This window comes from Accipiter gentilis, chromosome 8 (genome assembly GCF_929443795.1).
Source record: "Accipiter gentilis chromosome 8, bAccGen1.1, whole genome shotgun sequence".
NCBI classification, from domain to species: Eukaryota; Metazoa; Chordata; class Aves; order Accipitriformes; family Accipitridae; genus Astur; species Astur gentilis.
The window spans coordinates 38,623,208-38,648,627 of record NC_064887.1 but is presented as its reverse complement, the minus strand read 5'-3'; the positions used below and the strand labels follow the sequence as shown (position 1 = coordinate 38,648,627).

The 25,420-nt window shown below is 65.7% G+C and overlaps 1 protein-coding gene across 4 annotated transcripts; it reads left to right on the top strand.

Moving 5' to 3' along the window:
• Nucleotides 1–1,305: 1,305 nt before the first annotated feature.
• NFIC (nuclear factor I C) lies at nucleotides 1,306–24,529 on the top strand. 4 transcript variants are annotated; one of them, XM_049808761.1, is made up of 10 exons: nucleotides 1,307–1,865; nucleotides 13,200–13,271; nucleotides 13,816–13,890; nucleotides 14,041–14,164; nucleotides 14,321–14,445; nucleotides 16,382–16,510; nucleotides 16,629–16,813; nucleotides 18,276–18,435; nucleotides 20,071–20,156; nucleotides 22,404–24,529. In XM_049808761.1, exons 1-10 carry the CDS (start codon nucleotides 1,448–1,450, stop codon nucleotides 22,419–22,421), a joined length of 1,392 nt encoding a protein of 463 aa, XP_049664718.1. In that variant the 5' UTR covers nucleotides 1,307–1,447; the 3' UTR covers nucleotides 22,422–24,529. The 4 variants fall into 4 exon arrangements, with proteins under 4 accessions (XP_049664719.1, XP_049664718.1, XP_049664720.1 ...); XM_049808762.1 differs by lacking the exon at nucleotides 20,071–20,156 and having other exon boundaries at nucleotides 1,306–1,865; XM_049808763.1 differs by lacking the exon at nucleotides 18,276–18,435.
• Nucleotides 24,530–25,420: the final 891 nt, after the last annotated feature.

The following is a 25,420-nucleotide window of genomic DNA, read 5'->3' as shown; positions in this document are numbered from 1 at the left end:
CCCGCTTCAGGGGCCGCTGTTCCTTCCAAGCAGGGTCACTTTGGGACACGGCTGCTTCAGCCGGGCAGTGGCATCGCTGCCCTAGGATGAGTGAGGCCAGCCGCTGTCTCCAGAGCCGCTCGCCCTATCCCACTGCCGGGGCTCCGTCCTCCCCCAGCTCCTGCCACGGCCGCCTCCTGGGTCCCTCCCTGGAGCAGCGCCTGCCCTTGGCACCCTCTCTGCTGGGAGGGTAACCCAAACCCGGGCATGACCCTGTGAACCGGGGCCGTGGCACGGCGGTGGCAGCTGCCACCAGCCACCCCCCGCCCAGCCCTGGCAGCCTGCGGCGGAACTTGAGTGCCAAGCTAGGCTTCTCCCTCCTCCCCATCATCACCCGTCATGAGGGACCCGGAGGGCCAAATCCTGCCCTCAGGGATCAGCTGGCTGTCGCTCTGGCCAGGCACAGGGATGCTTGGCCCTCTCCCTGCCATGTTCCAAGCCGTGCCACTCCCCGCTGGGATGGCTCCCGCCACCTCTCCATCCCACAGGGAGGGTTGTGGGCCTCCCCAGCCAGGAAGCACTGATTTTCCGAACTGGGGAAAAAAAAAAAAAAAAAAAAAGGATGCGGGAAGGAGGGGCCAGGGAGGGGGATGCATTTTCCTTGTTTTCTTTTGGGGCCGGACTCGTCCAGCAGCGCTCGCCAAATGGAAAAAGACAGTCAGAGCATGCCTTGTACACTGGGCTGGGCGCCAGCCACTGGGCTGGCCGCAACTGGGGCAAACTGGGGGAGTTTCCCGCTGGTCCAGAGCGAGTGGAGAGGTCCAAGTTACCCGCAGCCCATGCGGGAGCACCTGGGATACTGGGGCTGTGGGGGACCCGTCCCTTGGGTGCTGTGGTCTGGCAGTGCCTGGCACCGGCATGGCGGCTCCGGTGGGCGTGATGTCAGGTGGGATTTTTGCGCCTGTCGGGAGCAGATCCCGGCATGCGTGGGTGGGGAGGGGACAGTGTCCGGGCGCTGCCGAGGCGGCGTGCCTCGCACAAATGCCTGCCTTTCTGTGACGCCGCAGGCTCCGGTATGCCCCAGCCACCCCCGGCAAGTTATGGGCCTGGGAGAATTGCAGCCGGTGGGATTTATGGGGGCCTGCCAGGATGGAGGGGGGTCCTGCTGTGTGGGGAGGAGTTCCCCGTCACTGGTGGGCATGCGCCTCTGCCACAGCTCTTCCTCCTGGTTGCGCTGGAATGCAGCCTGGTGAGGATGTCCCTGGTGAGTTCCCATGGGCTCACCAGCCGTCCTGGAATGGGTTTGGAGGGGGGCCTCGGCCGGGAGTGACCGCCTGTCCCTCTGCTCCCGCAGGATGAGTTCCACCCCTTCATCGAGGCGCTGCTCCCCCACGTCCGGGCCTTCGCCTACACCTGGTTCAACCTGCAGGCCCGTAAGCGCAAGTACTTCAAGAAGCACGAGAAGAGGATGACAAAGGACGAGGAGAGGGCGGTGAAGGATGAGCTGCTGAGCGAGAAGCCAGAGGTGAAGCAGAAATGGGCCTCGCGCCTCCTGGCCAAGCTGCGCAAGGACATCCGGCCCGAGTGCCGGGAGGACTTCGTGCTCTCCATCACGGGCAAGAAGCCCTCGTGCTGCGTCCTCTCCAACCCCGACCAGAAGGGGAAGATGCGCCGCATCGACTGCCTGCGGCAGGCGGACAAGGTCTGGCGGCTGGACCTGGTCATGGTCATCCTCTTCAAAGGGATCCCGCTGGAGAGCACCGACGGCGAGCGCCTGGTCAAGTCGGGCCAGTGCACCAACCCCATCCTCTGCGTCCAGCCCCACCACATCAGTGTCTCCGTCAAGGAGCTCGACCTCTACCTGGCCTACTTTGTCCGCGAGAGAGGTGGGTGCTCGTCCGCCTGCGGGGCAGAGCCAGGATGCGTCCCCACCAGAGCTGGCTCCCCGGGGGGCGGGGGGGGGTTCGCGTTTTCCCGTCCCCTCCGATGTCCGTCCCATCCCTGCCTCTGGCTCGGGGACATGTTTCCCGTTGCAGACCTTGCAAAGAGAAGCCCAGTGCTCCCCTCTCTCCAGACTGCTGCCCGAGTGGGTGCCCCCCACCTTGCCCATGCAGCCCCTCTTCCCCAGCCAGGACAGATCCTGGCTGCCCTGGGAGGCACATGCCAGGCAGGGAAGGAGGCAAGTGGTCCCTGAGGATGCTCCTTGCTCTGGGCATCCCCAGAGGGGGGTCTCAGGGCTTAACCCCACATCCCACGCCTGCCTGACGTGGCTGTCTGTGCCGGCAGCCCAGTGAGGAGCGGGTGGGTGGCGTGGGCAGGGAAGGGACAGCCTGTTCCTGGCACACCCCCCGAGGGCTGGAGCTGGGAACGGTCCAGCAGTACCAGTTTGCCGTGGGCTGCAGTCCCAGCCCCTCACCCAGAGGGTGACCGAGGAGGAGACAGGAGCGGCCGAGGCCGGCTGGGGAGGGGGCAGTGATAACGCCAGCGGGGGCAAACCCCAGCAGCTCCTGCTGTGCCCTGAGGGGATGCTGAACCACTGCCCTTCACCTGCCTGGGAGTCCCACAGACCTGGGGAGAACTGGGCTGGTTTCACTACAGCAAGGAGGGATGGTCAGATCCACTCTCGAAGCCTTGACAGTCGAAGGGGGAAACTGAGGCACAGTGGGCAGGGCAGATGGCAGTTTCCAGGCTCAGAAGATTAGGTCCCTAAGCCATCATCATTGCTGCTGGCTCATGCCACCTCCCCATGTGTTGGGAAGGGAGAAGCTTGTAGTAGCTCGGGTCAGATCTTATTTTACCCAGGCAGGTTTGCTGTTCCTGGCTGGTGACGTGCTGGCACAGACAGCCTCCTGGCAGCTGGGGTCCCCCACAGACCCCAACATCCCCCAGCACCCCCAGGCAGATGAGGAGCCTGGGGAGATGCTGCATGGGGAGCCTGGGGAGATGCTGCATGATCCCCACAGGCAAGGGCAGGGCTTGGTTTCAGAGGGATGATGCAGAGCCGGGGAGGGACTGCGACATGGAGCCCCGCGGAGCGGTCGAAGGCCTCATAGCCCCCCCCACGGCCAGGCCAGGCTGCCCAGGTATGCAGGGACCAGGACACCAGTCCTCTCCTGGCAGCAACCCCCTGCCTACACCTGCAGCACTGGGTGATGCCCCCCAGCCATGCCCCCCGTCCCCGTGAGCCCGTCCCCATCAACACCACGGCGTGGGCAGCGTGGGCTTGTGGCTCCTTGCCCAGCACTGGCCAGGGCCCAGGGATGGATAATGACACCACAGAGGGCACCGTGGTGCCAGCAATCCCAACAAAAGGAGTGCCAGCACCATGAATCACGGTGGGCATGGGTAGCCAGAGATTCTGCCCCTGCCTGGCCAGCAGTGGGATGCACTGGGTGCAACTGGGGAAACTGAGACATGGTGGGCATGTGACCCCCCCCACAATGCTCCCCAGGGAGCCGTGTGTCCCGGGCAGAGCACTGGAGGGGGCTGCCAAGCCCTTGTGGCTTTTGGGAAAAGCAGGGCACAGCCTCTGCTAGTGGATAGCCAGGGCCGGATCCTGCCTCGGGTCCAGGTGGGACCCCAGGCAGGCAGTGGGCACGGGCCATCAGTGGCAGGGGGTGCACGTGTGCAGTCGCACACGCGTGTGCACCCAGGACCTGGCTGCCCAGCCGCATCTCCTGACGTGTGCGCACACGTGGTACTGGTGCTGTACACCCATGTCCACGCACGTGGCTTGCCTGCTCAGAGGCAGGATGGGGCCCAACCGGACCGGGTGCTGCTGTTTCCCAGTGGCAGACTGGGAACCATGGGTGCTGTGCTTGGGGACAGGGGTGCCCCAGGTGCTGGCTGGGGTGGGGGTATGAGTGCTCTGTGCAGGATGGGGCAGCAGCTGCTGGGCAGGGTAGGGGGGTGTCGTGTACTAGGCTCAGACATGGCCATGCTGGGCTGAACTGGGATGGGGTACTGGGGTTAACTGGGGCGCTGCCTGCTGCGCTGGGGGCACCCCATACTGGCTAGGATGGGAGTGCCGCATACTGGGCTGGACTGGGGGCACCCTGCGCTGGCTCGGCTGGAGATGTAGTGTCACACTGGGCTGGGGAGTACCCTGTACTGGGCTGGACTGGGAGCAGCCCCAGGCTGGACTGGGAGCCCTACAGTGGCCATGCTGACAGCAGGGACCAGGACCCCCACGGCAGCCATGATGGGGTCCCCTATACCACTTGACGTGCCGCACTGGGGTGCTGGTGGGTTCCCTGGCCACGCCGCAGCCAGCGGCTGTCCCCGGGGTGATGGCTGCCCCTCTGCCACCACCCCCCCAGCGACCTTGACCCCGGCGTCTGGGTCCCCAGCAGCCGCAGTCACCTGACTGTCTAATTGGGAACACAGCGGCTGTAAATACTCTCTGATAAGGCCTGGCAGCCTCTCACTTTCCCTGTTAAGGTCGCTCTCTGTCCCGGTTAAGGGGGACCGGGACGGGCCAGCGGCATCAGCTGCGCTGGGGTTGGGACCCCCCCGAGATGCTGCAGGGTGCTGGGTGCTGCGGTGGGGTGGGTGCTCGGCATTGCCCCGGCCCCAGCCCACAGCGGGCGTTTTCTGTGGGGCTGTGGCTAGCGAGTGGTTATCCGGCCTGCCGCGTCGGTGGGGAAACTGAGGCAAGAAGGGACGTTGGGGCAGGCGCCGCACCGTTGCGACCCTGTGCTGTACGGCCAGGCCAGGCGACGGCCCCGCTCAGGGTGTGCTGGGCATCCCCACCGCCTCGCACGCTTGCCGGCCTCCTCCCTGCCCAGCATGCTGCCTGCTCCCTCCTGTCTGCTCGCTCCTGCTCGCTCCTGCACGCTTTCCCCCTTTGCACATCTCGCCCTGCAGCCAGACCCCCCCTCCCCGCAGCATCCCCAGTCCCTGGGGCTGGGGGGGTGAACAGGAGGAGGCTGGGGGAGATCTCGCCTGCGTGGGGGCCCCCCCAGCTGGGCAGCTCCAGCTCCCCGCAGCCCCCGCGGCCCCCCATTATCAGGCCAAAGCACGTGGGCTCTCGACTCCCCCGCCTACGCCTGGCCCGTTTTGCTGGTGTCAGCACAATTTCCCAGCCGCTGCTCTGGCAACCCCGCAGAGGGGAGGCGGTGGAAGAGCCCCCCGGCCCTGCTCTCCCCACCTGGGGTTGGGGGGCAGCCTGGGGCGGGGGGGGTGGGGCTGGCTCCTGGTGCCCCCCCCCCCCCGGACAGATGCCAAGAGCCAGCTCTGCCTCTTGGCTCTTTCTTGCCCGCCCCCCCCCCCATCCTTCTGCCTGGAAGACCTGCCTGGCTTTCCGTGCCCCCAGGTGCACATGGAGAAACTGAGGCACAAGCGATGCCAGGCTGGGGGGAGGCCCCATCCCAGCCCTGCTGGCCCCGGGGGGGGGGGGCTGCCATCGGGTGCAGGGGAGTGCCGGACACCTGGGTCTGCTCCCCAGCACTTGGCAGCACAGCACCAGTGCATCCTGCCCCGCGCCCGCAGCCCCCAGTACCCCTGTGGGCAGGTCGGACCGCCAGCTCGGTGCAGGATGTGTGCAGGGTGGGTGCAGTTCTGGGAGCAGGATGAGTGCAGGACTGGGTGAGGTCTGGGTGCAGGGTTGGTTGGTGGACCGAGAGCAGGGCTGGGTGCAGGACTGGGTGCTGGATGTGAGCAGGGCTGGGTGCAGGACTGGGTGCTGGATGTGAGCAGGGCTGGGTGCAGGGCTGGGCTGTGCACACCGCAGTGGGGGAGGGGATAGCGCTGCAGCCCAGAGCTGGGTGTGCGGGGAGGGGGGGGCTGGGGGGGGGGGGGGAGAGCTCGGAGGTCGCTGGTGAAAGTCAAAAGCATTGCAGTAAAATGGTAATCAATCTCCCCAGTCGATGGTGCCAGGACCTTCGAAGCATTACAGAGAGATTCCTCCCAGCAGCTCCCGACGGCAGCAGCCAGTCTGGGGGGGCTGGTGCCCCCCTCCCTGCACACTCACCTCAGTGCTCCCCACCTCCATGGGCACCCCTCCCCGCGCCCTCATCCGTGTGCCTCCATCCCTGCATCCCCATCCCTGCATCCCCCATCCCTGGACCTTCATCCCAGCACCCCCCATCCCTGTATCCCCATCCCTGGACCCCCCCTCCTCCTGCCCCCATCCCTGCATCCCCATCCTGGTACCCCCCCATCCCTAGACCCCATCCCCATCCTGGCCAGGCTCCAGGACCCGGAGGGGAGGCAGGATGGGGTCTGTGCTGGCCCCTCGCACCTTTTGGGGTGCTCCGGGGCTGGCAGGGACCCTGCAGCTGACATGCTCAGCAGGGCAGGGAGGGGCAAGGCTGTGCCCTGCAGTGAGCTTCCCCTGGTAGTGCCTGGCGGCTGAGCCCGGCTGTGCCCCCCACACACCAAGGCCATGTGGGGTGGGACCAGATGGGTGCCCAGGGCGAGCAGGCGGCGGGCCCCAGGGTGGCATCCCGCTCCTGGCACCCCCGGCACGCTGCCATGTGCAGCCGGCTGCGCTGCCGCCGGCGGACGGCACCCGGGGGGAGTCAGGGACCTCCACGCCGTGCCAGCATCTGCGTCTCCCACCGCCTGGCAGCCCCTTATCTCCCCTCACCAGCCTCGCCGCTGGCTGCGGTGTGAGGCAGATGGCACCAATCTGCTGGGGAGCCCGTGCCAGGGCTCTTGTCCTGAGCGCGCCTGCCGGCCGTGCCAGGCCGGCCGTGCCAAACGGCTGCGCGGTCCCTCCAGATGGAGGAGCAGGCGTTTCCCCGGGCAGCGCTTGCTCCACCAGCCCCCGCGCAAATATTTATCGGCAGGGTTGCGAGGAGATTGATGGGGTGCACAATATTTGGGCTCTGCTGTTCGCAGAGCTAGGCACCGGCAGGCAGGCGGGCTGGAGAACCCCCCCAGCATGCAGATAAACATGTGCAAACCCTCCTCCCGCTCCAGGTATCTCTCCTCTCCCAGCCAAATAACCAGGGAAGCTGGGTTGAGGGGACCAAGATAGGCAGAGCCCAGCAGGGAGAGCAGACCCCCCCCCCCCCCCGGGAAAGGGCACAAGGGTATGAGACATCGGAGAACGGACAGGGGCTGGGTTTCTGCCCCCCGAGAGCTGCGTGCCACGGAGGTGGCCGTGGAAAGGGGCTCACCGGGGTGCGGTGACCCCGACCCACCATCCCTGTACCCAGCCCCACCGCGAGCCCGGCGGCGACAACAGCCAGGGTGGTTTCGGCATGCTGGAGCTCTCTGGATCGATGTGCCAGCGACCTTGGGGAGGTCAGGGCTTCCCCAGCTCTCCCGCAGTGCGCCGAGCCGGCAGCATGCCGGAGCCGGCCGGCTTCCCCGCAGTGCCCAGCTGGCAGGGGGCAGCCCCAGCCCTGCCTCATCAGTGAAACAAGTTGCCCCGTGCTCAGCCCTGCCGCCTCAGCCAGGGTGAGCAGTGCCTGCCCCGGGACCTAGCACGGGGTGCCGCGTCCTGTGGTGCTGGGGTTTTGGGGCAAGGGGCCGGAGCGGTTCCCTGCGCCGTTCGGCTCCCGATGAATAAAAGATGAGCGAGCTCCGTCTCACAAGCACCTGCCGTCCTCCGCCTTCGCCACCCGCCATCCCCCCGCGCTGGCAAGCGTCGTGCCCTCCCCGGGGCCGCAGTTGCCATCCTGGCCGGGTGCCCGGCTCCGTGCCGCGCTGGCAAGGGACAGCTGGGGCGGCAGATGCCCGCCGCGCCCCCTCCCGCCGGCGGCTGCGGGCATGGAGGCGGGGAACAGACACCGCCGAGCCCCCCCTCGGTGTGTGCTGCTGCACCCCCGAGCCGGGCTGGCACTGCCAGCTGGGGCCTGGGGTCTCCTGCCATGCCAGCCCCAGTGCTGGAGTCTCGGCCGGCCTCAGGGAGGGCTTGAACCTGCCCCCCCCCTCCCCGTCAACCCTGTGTGGCCTCAGACCTCGGCCGCAGGGCGGGAGATTCCCACAATACACTGGGAGCGATGCCTGCGGTCAGTGGGGGGGTGAAACTGGGGTCAGGGGGGGCCGTGGTGGGGGCCCGTGGGACTCTGGGGGGGGCGGCTGTGCCGCAGCCAGGGGCTGGGCTGCGCCGTGGGGCCGTGTGCTGCTGTGGGGCCGTGTAATGCTGTAGGACTGTGCCGTGCCGTGGGGCTGTGCCGTGCCGTGGGGCTGGGGTTGGTGGGGCAGTGGGATGCTGGAAGCCCCCAGCAGCTGCCCAGGGCCAGGCCCCTCGGCAGGGCAGGCAGGGGCAGTGGGTCCGGCAGGGCAGTGGGTCTGTCCAGTGCAGTCAGGGGGCTAGGCCTGGGAGCCTCCGGCTGCGCCCGCAGAGCTGGGGTGTCCCTCTGCCTCCGCCATCTCCCTTCTCCTTCCTCCTGCCCTCCCAGCCTCCTGCCTTTCCCCCTGTGTTCCTCCTGCCGTTCTTCTGCTTTCTCTTCCCTCCCTCCCCTCCTCATCAGCAATTTCCCTCTTTCCTTATTTTTATTTTCATCTTTCTTTTGTTCCTTTTCTTTCTCTTTTTCCTTTCTTCTTTCTTTTCTTTTTCTTTTTTCTTTTTTCTTTTTTCTTTTTTATTTTTTATTTTTACTTTTTTATTTTTACTTTTTCTTTTTTGTTTTTGTTTTTTTCTTTTTCTTCTTTTTCTTTTTCTTTTTTCTTTTTTTTCTTCTCTCCCTTTCCCTTTCCCTTTTCCTTTCCCTTCCTCTCCACTTTCATTTCTTCCTCCCTTTTTTCTTTCTTTCTCCCTCCCTTCCTTGTTCTCCTTTCTCTCTCCCATCCCTCTCTCCTCTTTCCCATCCCCTCCCAGCAGCTGCACCCCCGGGTGTCCCCAGCCCCCCCCCCCCCCCAGCCCAGGGCTCAGGGGCTAGGTGCCAGCACCCCGTGGCGGGCGGGAGGGGTCCCGGAGGGGGAGCAGGGGGCTCAACCATCCCTTTGTCCATCCCACTCTCACCCGTCCCTTTGTCCACTGCCATCTGTCCCCGCTCGCCTCCCCGGGCGCCGGCAGCCCTGGATGTGGCCCAGGCCTGGCAGGGCCGAGCGAGGGGGCGGCTGCGACGCCCGCCTGGGGGGGTTCCCCCCGGCCGTTGCCGTCTCCCCGCGCCGGCCGGGGTCGGCCGAGGACAAACCCGCTCGCTCCCAGCGCGCCAGCGCTCGCTTGCAGGCGCCGGCCAACGTGCTCGCGCCTCCCCAGCCTCCCGCCCGGGCCAGCTGGCTGCAGCCGGCGAACGTGGCAGCGGGGCACGTCCGTCCCCCCCGCCGCCTTGGGGGATGCCTCCAGCCAGGACCTCCCCAGGGTTTTGCTCGGCTGGGGGAGGAGAAGCTGCCGCCCCCGCGGCGTTCGCGGCCTGCCAGAGAGTGGGCTGAGACCCAACAAACTCATCTCGCCCCCTCATAGCACCGCAGCCCTCCAGGCACGACGGCGGGGGCTGAAGGGGGAGCGGGGCGTTACAAAGAGCACGGCGGAGGGGTCCGGTGCCCCCGGCGCGCCGGCTGGCCCGGCTGAGCTGGGATTTACCCGGCACACACGGCGTTGCTCGGGGTATTATATAAAGGAGGTTACACAAGCGGGTCTGTTCCGGGTTTTATGTAAGGGCCACCCCGGCCCGCCTGGCAGCGGGACGGGCAGCGTTGCTCAGACCAGTGGGGCCAGTGTGGGGCTGGGGGTCTGGCAGGGAGGGGCCCCCGAATCACAACCTCCCAGCAGCCTCGCCCACCCCTAGCTTTTGCAGGGGGGCCACTGCCCCACAGCACTCAGGCTCCCTCAGGTCTCCAGGTGTCCCCCATCCTGACCAGGCTGTTCACTCTGGGCCCTAGTGATGTATGCTGTGGGTGAGGGCCAGCCGGAGGCACCGGGGAAGCTATGTGTTGCTCCTGGGTAGGTGCCGTGGCTGCACCGCCACCGAGGGAGAGGCAGGGGGGGCAATTCCCCAGGGGTCTTAGCCCCAAGCTGACCCCAGGGGAAACTGAGGCACAGGGCAGGAGCCTGCAGGCAGCAGTGCTGAACCCTCTCCCATCTCCTGCCCTGTCACCAGCAGAGCTGGGGGAGGAGGAGGAAAGCTGCTGCCCTCACCGGGGGGGGCCTGGGCCACGCATGCTGGCGCCAGTGGCTCCACCAGCCCCCAGCATCCTTCAGCCTCTGCGCCTGCGCCCTACGCCACTGCCGGTAACACCGTGCACTGTTACCGTCAGCGCTCAGGCACAGAGCCAGGGCTCTCCCGCAGCTGCGCCAGCCCCAGGGGGCACCCGGCCTGCAGGGACCCCCCCCTTAGGGCCAACCCTGCTGCCCGGGGGTCGTTCCCACGCGCCGAGGCCACGGGCAGGGAGTCGCCGTGGGGCCGGCGGCACCCTGCCAGCCTGCGGGGCCGGGGTGCTGGGGATCCATAATTCAATGGGTGGCATTGGTCCAGCCTGCCAGCGCGGCCAGGAGCCCGGGCAGCCCTCACCCCCACTCCCCCCCCCGGGCACACACTTTGCTATTTTTAAAAGCGATTGGATCAACCTGTTTGGGCACCGAGCGCTCTCCTGCTCCGTGCTGGGAGGGTGGGGGGAGGACCCGGGCACTGAACACCTTCCCCCCCGGGCTCCCTGAAATGTGGCAGCAGGGCCCCCCCACTCCATCTCCCATCCCAGCCCTGGCAGGCGTGGAGGGTGCAGATTGTCCCCCATCAGCAAGACTGGGGGCGCGGGGGGCTCCCCAGGCTATTTATGCCATCCCAGTGTGGCCGAGCCACTTGTTGGGTGCTGGATTTGGTCACCCCCCCCCCCCCCAAAATGTCCCTTGATGGGAGCAAGGCCGTGGCGGGAGCCCGGTGAGATCCCTTCGCCATTTTAGTGTGCGCCGGCCGGCCGCAGGCAGCCGTCACATGGCGGTGAGAGCAGAGTTTGGCCCGGCCGCGCTGCGCCGGAGGAGGCAGCCAGAAATCTGCTGGCGAGCTCGCCCGGCTCAGCCACGAGGATCACCAGCAGCTGGGGGGGTACCGAGCTCACGGCCCCTGTCTTCACACCCACATGCCTCTGTCAGCGGGGACACGAGGGTGGCGGGAGGGGGCAGTCCTGCTGCCAGACCTCGAAGCTTGGGAAAAGTTCTTGGTGCAACTTGGGGTGCCGTGGCTGCGATTGGGGTGCTTGGGTTGGGGTCCCCCTGCTGGGAACAGGGGTGGGTGGGATGGTGTCGGTGATGCCGGATCAGGGTGATGCTGGTGGGAGAGTGTAGGGGGCATCGGGGGGGTGGGGGGGTACCCAGGGCAAGCGTGTGGCCCTGCCGGGTGCCCTGGGGAAACAGGCTCCAGGCTGGGGGGGCTTTGGGGGCAGCGAAGGTCCATGTGGAGCATGTGGGAGTGAGGAGAGATCCATGTGGGGCATCTCGGGCCGAACAGGGTCCGTGCAGGGTATCTCAGGGCGAGCAATTGTGGGAGGTCCCGTGGGCCGAGCCGAGGGCCGTGCGGAGCACCGCGGAGGCCGCCGGGTGAGGGCACGGCCTGGGGTGGGGGGCTTCTTAGTGGCCAAGCGCCCCTGGGAGCGGGCAGCCGGGTGCCATCCCCCGGGGGTGAGCAGGGGGCCGGGGAGCCCCGAGGCGACGTCGGGGAGGGGCGCGGGGAGCCAGGCCGGCCTTGGGGCTGTAACCGCAAGACACCGCCCCGTGCCTTGGCCAGGCTCCACCGCTAACCACTTCCAGAGCCGCTGCGAGATTTGTTGTTTTAAGAGACGAGGAGGGGCCGTGTCCGGCTGCGCGGTGCCCGCGGGTGCGCGGGGGGTCCCTGCTGCCGCTCGCCCCCTTCACCGGCTGGCTCGTGCCCTGCTCGCTCCCGCTGCCCGGTCCCGCGTGCTTAGGCACGAGGCGGCCTTCAAAATGGGGGGAAAAAAGGGGAAAAAAAAGAAAAATGGAGGTGGGGGGGCAAAACCCCCGCGCCCGTCACTGGGGGAATTTCTGCTCCCTAAAATGGCTGCCTGGAGGAAGCCAAGTGTGCGGGCCAGCGCACGGGCAAGTGCGCGGGCACGGGGCTAGCTGGTGGCGGGATGCGGCGTCGGGGCGGGATGCCACAGGGCCGCCGGCGTGAAAGGGCTGCCAGGCTGGCGCGGGGAAAGGGTGGGGAGGAACGCCGGCAACTGGGGAGGGAGACAAAATGGCTGCGTTCGGCATCGACATCAAGCGGCCCCGGGGGTGGCGCGGGTGGCGCACAGGGGTGTTGGGGTGGGGGCATGGCTCGGCCTGGCTGGCCAAAAATAACCGCTCTTGGAGCCGTGCGTGCATGAGGGACTGGGGGGAGCATGGGACGGGAGGGGGAGAAAAAGGGGGAGAAAAAAAGGAAAGAAAGGGAAAAAACCCCAAGCCGCAGCAGGCGGGCTGGCAGCAGCGGCCGCTCTGTTTTGACGGTGTTGTTTGGATTGTCGCAGCCCTTTCCCGGCATCAGCCAAAGCTGCGAAAGAGAAACGCCAAAGGCCAAGGGGTGGGAGGAGGAGGAGGATGGAGGAGCAGGAGGAAGGACGACGAGAGGGGGAAATACATGGCGAAAGTTTTGGAAGGGCTTTGGGAGCAGCCGACTGAGGGGCATGCGGCCAAGCCTGCGCCGGGGAGGAAGGATGCTCCTGAGCACGGCTCAGGCCCCGGTGGGGCGCAGGGAGCCAGAGGGTGCACCGGCTGTGCCATGCTGGGCTGTGCCAGTGCTGCTGAGCTCAGCGTCTGAGCCGGGTTATTTTTAGCTAAGATGGAGCAGGGACGGCATGGGCTTCGGGAGTCGGAGCGGGTGCTGCCCCCGGGCCTTGCTGCCCTCTGGGGGGCTTGGAGGAGGCAGAACAAGGTGCCATGGGGCAGCAACGGTGATGCCTGGCCATAGTGACACTGCCCGGTGGGGCAGGGATGGGTCCTGGCAGCGGCTGGAGGGAGGAGAGGAGGCAGGGAGACAGGAGCTTGGCCAGGCGGCCATCACCCTGCCTCAGGGCGGGTCAAGTGCCACGGGATTCCCTCCTGAGGAGAGCAGCGCCTGTATCCTGCATGCCAGCGTGGGGCTGTCCTCGTTCCTGTTGCCAGCAAGGAGGCCGCAGGGAAGGATGGTTGGTGGCTCTTGCCCAGTGGCTGGGGAAGTGCCAGCTTGGTTGTGGCCTTTCTATGGGGTGGGAGCCACTGGCCAGACAGTGCCTCAGTTTCCCCCCCTGCAGCAGAGCGGCGAGGGAGGCTGCCAGGGCAGTTAGCCGGCAGGTATCCCCGGCTTGTAGCGACATAGGGTGGCTCATGCCGGTGGTGGTTTCTCTTGCAGATGCAGAGCAGAGCAGCAGCCCCCGGACGGGCATCGGCTCGGACCAGGAGGACAGCAAACCCATCACGCTGGGTGAGGAGGGCGAGCAGGGCTCGGGCAAGCAGGTCAAGGGACACCTGGCCCTGTCCCCAGGGTCCCTGCAGTGGAGGTAGCCCACTCGACAGGCGGTCATGCCCCCTGCGCCGACAGCTCCCACCGGCTGTTCTGGTGCCCACCAACCCCAGCCAGCTACTGCCTGGCACCTGCAATGGCCTGGGCATGGCGTCAGCCTCGTGCCATAGCCGGCAGAGCCCTGCTGGAGCTGTGTCCCTTGGGGACAGCAGTTGTCATGGAGGTCCCATTGTAGGGGTGCAGCCCCAAGCCCTGCCAGTGCTCTCAGCCGCAGGGAAACTGAGGCATGGAGCAGCCCCAGGGTGTCAGCAGCTAGAGGGGACCAGTTGGGGTGGTCCCTTGCTGGAGGAGGGAAGTGGAGCAAAGCTGGCTGAAGAGGGGGGACAGGTGGCATTACGGAGGATTTGGGGATGTTGGGGTGCCCTCAAGTATCACCACAAGACAGTGCGGGGCAGGAGGAGTGGTCCTGTCCTTCCCCCAGCACTCCCTCCTCTCTCCCATGCAGATTCGACAGACTTCCAGGAAAGCTTCGTCACCTCGGGGGTGTTCAGTGTCACCGAGCTCATCCAGGTGTCCCGAAGTGAGTGCCACCATGATGCCACCCCTCCCCAGCTGCCTGGGCACGGCAGCATCCTGACAGTTCCCCCATCCCAGCTGCAGGCTGGGGCTCCCCTCCCTGCCAGGCAGGGGGCAATGCTGGGCCCCCCCTGATCTCCCTCTCTCCCCGCAGCACCGGTGGTGACAGGCACGGGGCCAAACTTCTCCCTGGGGGAGCTGCAGGGCCACCTGGCCTACGACCTGAACCCCTCCAGCACTGGCATGAGGAGGACACTGCCCAGCACTTCCTCCAGCGGGTAGGTGCCGCCGGGGCAATGCCGGGGTGATGCCGGGGCGATGCCGGGGCCAGCCTGAGCACAGCCATGGGCCGCCGGCCATCTCGCCAAGGGGGAGGCGGGGGGGCAGGCCGGATCCTGCTGCGGGCTGGTGCTGATCCCTTCCTTGCCCTCCAGGAGCAAACGGCACAAGTCGGGGTCCATGGAGGACGACATCGACACCAGCCCGGGGGGCGAGTACTACACCTCCTCCAACTCCCCCACCAGCAGCAGCCGCAACTGGACAGAAGACATGGAAGGGGGTAGGTGATTCCCTATAGGGGCCTCCCTATAGGTGCCCTCCTGCTGCTATAGGGCCCCCCCAGCCACCTCACAGGTCCTCTACAGGCACCACTGTCAGACCTCCCCTGTGAAAGCCTGGGCGCTCTATATGTGCCATTGTGTTGCTATAGGGATCCTCAAGTCAAAGCACAAGCTGGCTATAGGTGCTGTGGTATTGCTACAGGGACCCCCAGCAAATCACTGCTTCTCTGTAGGTGCTGTGGGGTTACTACAGAGCCCCCCATTATGTCACAGGCTCTCCAAAGGTGGCCAGGTGTTGCTGTATCCCCCCCCATTTAGGCACAGGCTCTCTCTATAGGTGCTCTCTATAGGGCCAGCCCAGCGCCCCAGCCCCACGCTGGCCTCTCCCAGCCCCACGGCGGCCGCTTGGCGCTACGGACAGCTTGCTTTCTTGCTTGGCGTTTTTTTTCCCTTTCCTGTCTAGACAGCCCCAATTAGCTGTTCATTAAGAAAAGGGGGGGGGGGGGCTGGGCTAATTAAAGCGATGCTGCAGGGCTGGCACAGCGGCTCCCACGCCCCAGGGTGCCTTTGCGGGGCTGCAGGCAAAGGAGCCGCTCATCTTTCTCCCCCCCCTTGGCTCTTATCCTGCCTCTCCGCACCCCAACAGTGGGGCGGGATCCATCCTGGCCTGCCAGAGCCTGGGGGGTACCCAGCTGGGGGGGTTGGAGGTACCGATGCTGTCGGAACGAGGGTTGGGAAAGCGAGTCCTGCCCCAGGACAGTGCCCCATATGGGCCAGGGACTGTGCCCCATCCTGCCCCACCTCAGGCCCCATGGGGCCAGTGCCACGGGGGGGCAGGTGGGAGGGCAGGAGAGTCCTGGACGGAGATGTAACCCCCTCCCTGCAGCGTTGCATATGGGCATGCGGGCATGCGTGGAGGAAGGGAGCCGTGCCGGGGCGTCCCTTGTCCCCCACCGGTGGCCTGATCCGGGGCAGGGACAAGGGGGGGGCAGTGGGGGGGCTCAGCCGTGGCAGCGGGGGGGTTATGGCAATCCCGTACGGGATGTTCTGGGAAATCCTCCTAACCCCTGGCTGAGAAGGGGCTAAACCCATTACCGGGCCTGGGCCAAATGGCCAGAGCTAAAGCCACGGTGGCAGGGGATTAACGTGCCCACTGCCCCCTCCCACTCGGTCCTGCGCCCCAGGGTGGCCCTCGGGCACCCAGACACCCAGTGCTCTGCGGGGGTCCTGGGGAGGGGCTGCCGGGCCCTGGTGGGGTCAACCCCCAAGCTGACACCTTTCTGCCTCCCTGGGAGCTCCTTGTGGTGGCAGGATGTGGTCCCCAGCCCCAGGGTGCCAGGGGAGGTGGGTGCCCAATGGGGACTGTGGGGTCACAGGTGCACCCATAGGGGCACCCATTTCTGCACCTGGGGTGGGCACATGCGCATACACAGAGCTGTGTGCACCTGCATGCACATACAAATGTGTGCTTGCATGCACAGTTGTGCACACAGGTACATGCGCACGCGTGCTCCGGCTGATGCCCGTGCATGAACACAAGCCTGCACACACACGGACACACACTCACACAGGAGCACACAGTCGTGCTGATGCACACACACGCACTTGTGCACATGCATGTACATGTGTACATGCAGGTGTGTGCACACTCATGCATGCCCATATACCAGTGCACACACACACGTGCATATGCACACCTGTCGTACACCGCTAGAGGTGTCCGCACATGTGCACACCCTCCTGCACATGTACGGATGTGTGCACACACACACACACGCTCACACCCACGCACCCTCTCCACGCCCAGCCTGTCCCTAGGGTGCCCCTCGCCCCAGGAATGAACTCCCCAACCCCGGCCCAGGCTGGCAGCTGCCCTGGGACTTTGGGGTCCCACAGCAGATGCCAGGGCGTGACACTATGCCCCACTTTCCCCAGGCATCTCCCCCACCGTGAAGAAGACGGAGATGGACAAGTCCCCCTTCAACAGCCCGTCACCCCAGGACTCCTCGCCCCGGCTGAGCAGCTTCACACAGCACCACCGTCCCGTCATCGCGGTGCACAGCGGTGAGTGTCCTGGCAGGGAAACTGAGGGACGGAGCAAGTGGGTGAGTGGGCAGGGCACTGGGGCAGTGGCTAGCTTACAGTGACGCCGGTGGGTCCCCCCTTCTGCTCTTGCCTGCAGGTATCGCTCGAAGCCCGCACCCGTCGTCTGCGCTGCATTTCCCCACCACCTCCATCCTCCCCCAGACGGCCTCCACCTACTTCCCGCACACGGCCATTCGGTACCCGCCTCATCTCAACCCGCAGGACCCGCTGAAAGATCTCGTCTCGCTGGCCTGCGACCCGTCCAACCAGCAGCCCGGACCGGTAAGGATCCGGCCCCATCCCTGCATCCCATCACTGACCTCGCCGTGGGGCGCCCGGGGCTGCTGCCGGCCGGGCTGCCGGAGGGGCGTCCCCTGGATCGTCTGCTGCCACCGCCGTCACCGCCACCACCGCCGCCGCATGTGGGGGGTCAGGGTGCGCTGTTGGCACCCAGGTGCCAGCACCAGCCCAGTAGGGTGTTCCTACTGCTGCAGTTGGGGCTGAACAGCTCCGGCCGGTGCCTTGCGTTGTTTCGGGAGCGCCGCTGCGCCTGGTCGGTGTTGGCATCTTGTTTCTCTGGCGATGGAGGTGCCGTCCCCTGGCTCAGCACGGGGTGCCACCTGGTAGGGGTGACAGGGCGGTGGGTGCTGGACCTGAGCCGTCAGCTGGGGCTGCGGGTGTCTGTTGGGAGCGGGGCATCTGGCAGGGGATGTGTGACCGTCGCCAAAGAGCCACCGTCCGCCAGCGTGCCTGGGAGAGCGATGGGCTCTGCGTGCCCCGTCCGCCCGTGCAGCCAGCTGGTGACCGTCAGCCCCGCCACTGCGCCGTGTCCCCCAGCATCCCCACAGGGGTGGCAGGGCCACACCGTGCTGCTGTACTCCTTCCCTTGCCCCAGCACCCCACACACCCAGCACCCCACGCACCCAGCAACCCGTGCACCCTGCACACCCAGCACCCTGCATGCAGTGCATCCAGCACCCCATGCACTCAGCACCAGACACACCCAGCAGCTCTTGTACTGAGCAATGCGCACCCAGCACCCCATGCACCCAGCACCCTGCATACCCAGCACCCCACACACCTGGCACCCCATGCACCCACCCCCCCAGGCTCCCTTCATGCCTGAAGCCAAGGTCCAGGGGTGGCCACATTCCCGCTCCCATGCCCTTCTGTCCCTGCGCCCCCGCTCTGCCCTCTGGATGCAGAGGGTCTCAGGGAGCCCCTCTGAGCTCTGCTCAGCACCCGCCTGCCGCTCAGCAAGGCCTGATGCCAGGGTGAGGGGCACGGCTGCTCTTCTCCCATGCAGCAGCTCAGTGCCGAGCTGGTGGAAAACGGATTCAGAGTGGCCCCCCGACCGGGTTGTGCATGGGGAACTGGTACAGGAGCCTTTGAAGGTCACCGCTGTGCCACTGCCGCGGGGTGCCCCTTCCCCGCAGGTGAGCGCTTCAAAGGCCTCCTGCCGCCGCAGAGAGGGGGGCACAGTGCCCTGGCTCCGGCATGCGCCGCTATGGGGCACGGCCCCCCCCAGCCCACCCCGAACTCCCCTGCACCGCCGTGCTTTCCCTGTCGCTGGCGCCGACCGTTCAGGGCTGCTCTGAGACCCAACAAACTCGTGTCAGTGGTGAGGGATGCTCTGCGCCCATGCCAGGCAGCACCGGGGGCTCACCGGGCCAGCTTTGCCGGTGCTGCGCGTGCTTCCTAATGGCTTGTGCTGTTTGTTTTTCTGTCTGTGTTGTGTCCCCAGTTAAATGGAAGTGGTCAAGTGAAAGTGCCCAGCCACTACCTGCCCACGCAGATGCTGGCGCCGCCACCTCCCCCCGGCATGCCCCGCTTGGCCGTCTCTCCTGACACCAAATCCACCACGACAACTACCGAGGGAGGGACGACCTCACCGACATCACCCAGTAAGCACCCCGCGGCGCCCACCCCTCTCCCCGGCCCAGCCGGCCCCCTCCTCTCGCAGTCCCCCCAAGGTCCCCCCCCCATTTCAGTGCTGCTGGGGGGATGTTGGTGGAGGTGGCCTCCCTGCAGCCGGGGAGAGGGCGGCAGCCGGCACACAATGAGTTTGCTGGGTCTCAGGCAGGTTGGAGCGGGCAGGGTTTGGGCAGGCAGCTGTTGTGTCCCCCAAGCTGGGGGTCCTGCGCTGGTCCCAGGGACCAGCCCAAGTCCCGCATCCCTCTGAGACGGCCAGGAGAGCGGGAGCGGAGCCCTGATGGGGCTCCCCCAATCCAATGTCCTGCCCAAACCCAGCCAGCGTGGGCAGGGCTTGTGGGGGAGGCTGTCGCCTCTCTGTGCCTCAGTTTCCCCACCGGCCAGCGGCAGCGGTGCTGCTGGTGACATGGGGACCAGCCAGCACGGGTGTGGCGCTGGGGCCAGCATGCCTGGCTGCGCCACACAGGGCTGCCATCCTCTTGCTGCCACAGGGGTCCCCAGCACTGGGGACCCCGATCCGGTCGGGGACTGTGAAGCGACGCGGGTGCAAGGACTGCGTGCAGGCCCCCCGGAACCCTTGGCAGGAGGCGCCTGGGGGGCCTCGTTAGTAGTGGTGGCTGACGAGCTCATCTCCCTCCACTCTGTCTCGGGGGGTTTAGCGCCTTGGCCAGGAGGATTTTGGGGTGTTGGACCCGGGGTCGCAGAGAGGGGAGACACTGGTGTCGCACCCAGGCTGGCATCGGGGCGTGTGCCACAGTGGTGGGACGCTGTGCCATCACCGCGCTCTGTGAGGGGTTGTCCCTGTCCCCGTCCCACTGTACCCACGGGACACCTCCTGGTACCCTGAGAGGCTGCCACATCCCCACGGGGTCAAGTCCCCCAGGGGACAGGCCACTGCTGGGTGCCGCCAGCCAGCCGGCGAGTGTCGAGGTTATGTGGCGTGAAGAAATCAAAGCCTGGCCGATCTGGAGGGGAGAGCTTCGTGTGGCGTGGCCTGGCCGGTGACGGGGCCAGGGCCACGGGGAAGGACCAGGCAGTGCCAGTTCCCCCCAGGCTCGGGGAAGGATGTGTGCGGGGGACACTGGCTGTCCCCAAGAGGCGCAGAGGCCAGCTGGCTCCGAGCCCCCCGTGCCCTCCAGCAGCACCCTGCCTCCGACGGGCTCAGCCCAGGAGACTAGCAGGGCCGGGGGTCCCACCGCTGGACCCCCAGCTGTGGGGTGGAGGTGGCAGCGGGGGGACGTGGCCGAGTGGAGCTGGTGGCTCCCGTCGCGTTCGCCCCACGGCAGCTCCGCTCGGGAAGCCGCAGCACCGGCACGGCAGGGGAGCACCCGTCTGCGCCTGCGTCCCGGGGGGCGTCTCGCCCCCCCAGCCTCCCGAAGCCACCCCTCCAGCAGGGCACAGGCACGGGCAGCACCACCCTGAGCGCAGCACCCCTGGCCTCCACTTGCCTGCCGCCGAGGCGCAGCCAGGGACGTCGCCCAACCGCCAGCTGTGGGTGCCCGGGACGCCCGTCCTAGCAGCACCAGGGAGCGGGCCGGGTTTGGCCCCAGGGGGGCAATGGAGGTGCCGCCGGCAGCCCCGTTAATGAGCTCTCGTTTGTTCCCCAGCCTACTCTGCACCAGGCACGCCCCCTGCGAACCGTTCCTTCGTGGGATTAGGACCAAGGGATCCTGGGAGTATCTATCAGGCACAGGTGAGAGCGGGGATGCTGCTGGGGGGACCCTCCTGCCCTCGCCCAGGGCACCACCGCCGTGGCATCGCCGTGGGCATCGCCGCCGTGGGCATGGCCGTCGCGGGTATCGCCGTTGTGGGTATCGCTGCCATGGCGTTGCTGATACGGGCATCCGCACCACGGCATCGCTGCCGTGGGATTGCCGCTGTGGGCATCGCCACTGTGGCCATTGCCACAATGGGCATCACCATCGTGGCATCACTGCCATGGGTGTCCCCACCATGGGCATGGCTGTTGCAGGCATCACCATCATAGGCGTCACTGCTATGGCATTGCTGTCATGAGCATCCCTGCCACGGCATCACTGCCGTGGCATTGCTGCAGTGGCATCACTGCCTTGGGTATTGCTACCGTGGGCATCACCACTGTGGGTGTTGCCACTGTGGCATCACTGCCATGGGCATTGCCACCGTGGGCCTCGCCACTGTGGGCATAACTGCTGTGGGCACCGCTATCGTGGGCATCACCGCTGTGGGCATTGCTGCCGTGGGCATTGCCACTGCAGGCACTGCTGCTGTGGGCATCACTGCCTTGATATCGCCGCTGTGGGCATTGCCACCACGGCATCCCCACCACGGGCATCGACACCTGGTACCCTGTGCCAGGGCCTCGGGCGCTGCTGGTGGCTCAGGGCCACCAAGGGTCCCCCACTGTAGAGGGAGGTCACTGCCATGCCCATGCCTGGCACCTTGCCCTCCCCTCGCCAGGCTCCAGCTGTGCCCCACCTGGCACTGTGGCACAGCCAGGCTGCCCAGGTGACCGCAGCATCCCCAAAAAAGGGCCCCTGGAGCTGTGTGGCCCCTCTCCAGGTCAGCTCGGGCACCCTGCTTTTGCCCGACTGCACCCACCGGCTGCTTCAGCCGCAATGGGATGTAGCATGCGCCTTTCCAGGGACTTTTTGTTAGTCCTGGGTATTTTTTAACTGGTAGTTTGTGAGCCAGCGCCAGCGCTATGGGCAGTGCCGCAGGGCCAGGGCAGGAGTGCCAGCACCTTGCCTCATTTGTGATATGAGTTGGACGGCCTCAGCTGTCCCAGCAGGGGCAGCTTTGGGAGGCTGCAGCCCTGCCCGGCAGGTGACGCCAGTGCCAGGGCAGCGGGATGGGTGTGTGGATGGCACCGTACTGGGGGGCACTCCGGGGTGCTGCACCCACTGGGGGCGAATACGCAGGGCACTGAGCCATGCCATGGGGCACCCAGAGGTGCTGTGCTTTGCTAGGGTGCAAGCACTCGGGGACCATCAGCTGTGCCATGGGGCACCCAAGGGTGCGGTGCTGTGCCAGGGTGCGAACACTTGGGGACCATGAGCTGTGCTGTGGGGCACCCAAGCGTGCTGTGCCGTGCCAGGGTGCGAGCACTCGGAGGCCATGATCTGGGACACCCAAGGGTGCTGTGCTGTAGCAGGAGGCAAACGCAGCCTCCTGCCCAGCCTCAGTTTCCCTAATCCTACAGGTGGGCAGAGCACAGTGGGGTGGGCCCCCTGAGGCTTTTAGGTTCCTAGAGAGGAGACATGGGGCAGCACCAGGAGAGCCCCGGGGGAGCAGGGTGCCGGGGTCCCTGCAACCCACAAACCCGTGGGGGTTATGGCTGCTCGCAGCCCCAGGACCCCAGGGTCCCTGTCCCTGTGCGCATGTGTCCAGTCATGCTCTGGGAGCCTCTCCAGGGCTCAAGGACGCTCTGCATGGGGAAACTGAGGCACAAGGGAAACAAAGTGGTGTCCTGCATCCCAGGGAGGGGTAGCTGAGACCTGCTGCTCTTGGGTCATGTGTGGCGGGGCCGGGAAGGGTTAAGGGAAGCGGCGGCCCCGAGCTGTCTCGTTGCCAACGGAAACCAGACATGAGGTAATCGGGGACGAACTTGAACTTGGGGCTGAGGGGGGAGACAATGGGAGGGTGGCAGGGGGCCACCCCACAGGGTCCCCAGCCCTGCCGCCCCCCACCCGTCCCCAAGCGGGATCATTCCCTGGGAAGCGTTGCCTTCGCCGCGGAGGTGCAGAGGGACCAGCAGCCAAGGGGCACACGGGTGGCCCTGGCACAGAGTGCTGACAAACTCAGTGCAGGAATGGGGACGCCATGCAGGGCAGCAAGGCAAAATGAGCAGGGTGATAGTGTGGGGACAGCTGTCTCGGGGGGACACACACACGCCAGGGGGGCACGGAGCAGCTCCATGTCGCAGAGCACTAATGCCAGCCTCTGTCTTCTCTCCTGGCAGTCCTGGTACCTGGGATAACCGCCGCCGTGCCGCCCCTTCGCCTCCCTTCTCCTCTGCTTTAGGCACCCCCAGAGGAACATCCCCGTCCCCGAGCACCAGGCCCAGCCTTGCGGTGACGACGGAGAGCGCGGACTCACGACGACGATGACGACGACGACAAGCAAAACCCACACCCGAAGGAAAGAGCGAGGGAAAGGAAGAAGGAAAAGGGTCAAACTTTTTTAAAAAGGAAAAAAAAATACAAACAAAACAACAACCCATCCCAGGAGGACCTTCCCCCCCACCCCAGCGATGCACCAGAAAACAAAGAAACAGAAAAAAAAAGAAAGAAAAACACTATTATTTGCCCCATCGGCCGGCGCCGCGCCGAGACCTGACACAACTCGTGCCAGTGATGCCTCCCGGAGCGGCAGCGGGGCTGCGGCGCCAGAGCCCTGCTGGCCACTTGCCGGAGGGTCGGATATGCAAACGGCTCTTGACTCTCTCATTCTTGCCTCTATGTGAGTAGAAAAGATCAAACCCCCTACCACCCCCCACCCCACCCCCCACCCCCGGCCCCACGCAGACTCTCGGGGGGGGGGGGCCCCGGGGCCGGGGTGGGGCACGGCAGGGTGGGGGACGACACCTCCTGCCGCCGGTTCCCAACGGACGTGGCCACGCTTGCCGTTGGGACGATGTGATGCTCCGTGCCGTGAAAGCGCCTCGGGGACGGGCGATACCGTGCTGCGGTGACACGGTGACAGTGGTGATGCGGTGACACGGTGATGCGGTGACGCGGTGGCGTGGTGGCACAGTGACACGGTGGCACGATGGCCAGGTGGCACGGTGGCCGGCTCGGCTTGGCACGAGCGGTTGTCACAGGAGGAGGGGGCTTTGGGCCACGGAGGGTGCGTGGGCACAGCTGGAGACGGTCGCGGTGGCGGTGGCACCCCAATTCCCTCGGGGACGTGGCGTGGGCACGCTCCCACCACGGTCCCGGTGGGACCCGGGCTGCCACCGTCGAGCCAGGGCATCGGTCGCCGTCTCTCTGCAATGCCTTCCTTGCCCGCCGGCGTTCACCAGCCCCGTCCCCACGTGTCCCCACGTGCGTCCCTGTGTCCCTGCGCCGGGGGTTCCGTGGGGCTGTGGTGGGGTGTGCGTCCGTGTGTCTGAGCTATGCATTCCTGTGGACAGGTTCCAGGTGGATGGCGAGGAGAGGGTGCGCTCGTGTTGCACATTTTGTAGGAAATGCACTTTTAAGAGGGAATCGTCAAAAAAAAAAAAAAGAAAAAGAAGAAGAAAAAAAAAATCACAAAAAAGGAGGAGGAGGAGGAGGAAGAGGAGGAGGAGGAGGAGGAGGAGACGGAGCCCCCGGCACTGGCTTGCCGGGATGGCTGGTTTGGGGTTTTTGGGGTTTTTTTTTTTTTTTTTTAATACAAAAGGATGGAGAAAAGGAGCCCGAGCGAGGGCGAGGGCAGAGCCAGCCCCACGGAGCCCCCGGCCCCGCGTCAAGTGCCTGAACTGCGGCGGGGAGGGGTCCCGGGACCCCCGGCGGAGCCCCCGGCCGGGGACAGCGCTGGAGAAAGCGCCTGGCCGTCCCCGTCCCACGCGATGGCGGCGTGGCCGGGAAGGGGACGCGGGGACGTGGCAGTGCCTTAGAGCAGAGGGACCCACGCGGCGGCCGAGGCGAGGAGGAGGAGGAAGATGACGAAGGCACCCGGCGTCTCCAGCGAGATGGTGGCGGCCACGGAGGAGACGGGTCCCAGGCGTGTCCCCAAAGGGACCCCAGGGAGCCCACGCCCCAGGGGACACCCCACAGGTGATGACGGAGAGAAGCCACCGTGGGATGTCCGGGAGCAGGGGACGTCACCGAAGCCACCGCCACCACCGGCCTGGCCCCCTCCCCTGGCGCCCAGAGCCGGCCCGTGGACCACCGGCATCGCATCCCCCATCCCACCGGCCCCCCGCTCCACCCCGCTTCCCACCCCCCGGGACAGCACAGCGAGGCCGGATCCTGCCCGCCCGCGGCGTGGCACCGGGGAAAGGGCTGACGCAGGAAATCCCGGGAGAGAAAAAGTAATCAAAAAGGACAAGAAACGGAGAAAACCCACAAAAAAAAGTAAAAAAAAAAAAAAAAAAAAAAAAAAGCGCTTGGCGGAGAAGGAAACCTGTTTTTTTTTAAAAAGATCTGAGAAAAGAAACACATGAAAAAAAAGAAAAAGACAAAAAAAAAAAAAAAAAGACAAATAAACTGCATGGTGCTTTAACAGGATCTGGTGACCTGGCTCAACCCAGCCGCGGATGGCTGATGCTGTGCATGGCAGACTGTATTAACCGGCTCTACCTTCCCCCTTCAGCAAAAGAGAAAAAAAAAAGAGGAAAAAAAAAAAAAAAATTCTGTATAAAAGAAAAAAAAAGCCGTAAAAAAAAAAAACCACACAAGAAAAAAAAAAAAAAAATCCATGTTTTCCTAATTTGCACGAAATTTTATACCACATGATGTGCCTTGCCTTCGAAGACTAAGTATTACCGGACCCGATATCAGTGCGAGGGAGTCGCTGCATGCCCGGGGCTCCCGGGGGGCCGGGGGGGCTGGGGGCGGCTGCCCCCCCCTCGCCTCCTGCATGGCTTCTTCTCGGCCGGAAAAGTCCCTTTTCTCTCTATTATTATTCTTTTTTAACCAATTTTCCCCCTCGGAAACGTCTTCCAGTTGGTAATACCGATGCATCCTCTGCGCCAACACACCGGAATATGCAATAGCCGCTCGGCTGCGCCGGCGAGGGGGGGTCCGGCCTTTGGGGGGGGGGGGGGTCCGGTGGGGGGGTCCGGCCACCCCTTTTGCTTTGCCTCTCTTTATTTTATTTTTTTTTTCCCTTCCCTTTTGGGGGTTTTTATTTTGTTTTTCTGCTTACAGCAACCAAAGGCAGCGAGGCGGGAGGCAGCAGGGACCCCCCCCCCCCCCCCCGGGTCAGAGCCCCCCCACCCGCCTTAACGCTCGGGAGAAGCCAGGCGTCCGGGCAGGGCAGGATGGACGAGGA

Excerpts from the sequence above, each read along its gene's own strand:
- NFIC (XM_049808761.1), top strand. The coding sequence starts at position 1,448 with ATGACAAAGGACGAGGAGAGGGCGGTGAAGGATGAGCTGCTGAGCGAG. Across the intron at positions 13,272-13,815 it reads CAGCAAACCCATCACGCTGG|ATTCGACAGACTTCCAGGAA; the intron begins GTGAGGAGGGCG and ends TCTCCCATGCAG. Across the intron at positions 14,446-16,381 it reads GACAGAAGACATGGAAGGGG|GCATCTCCCCCACCGTGAAG; the intron begins GTAGGTGATTCC and ends CACTTTCCCCAG.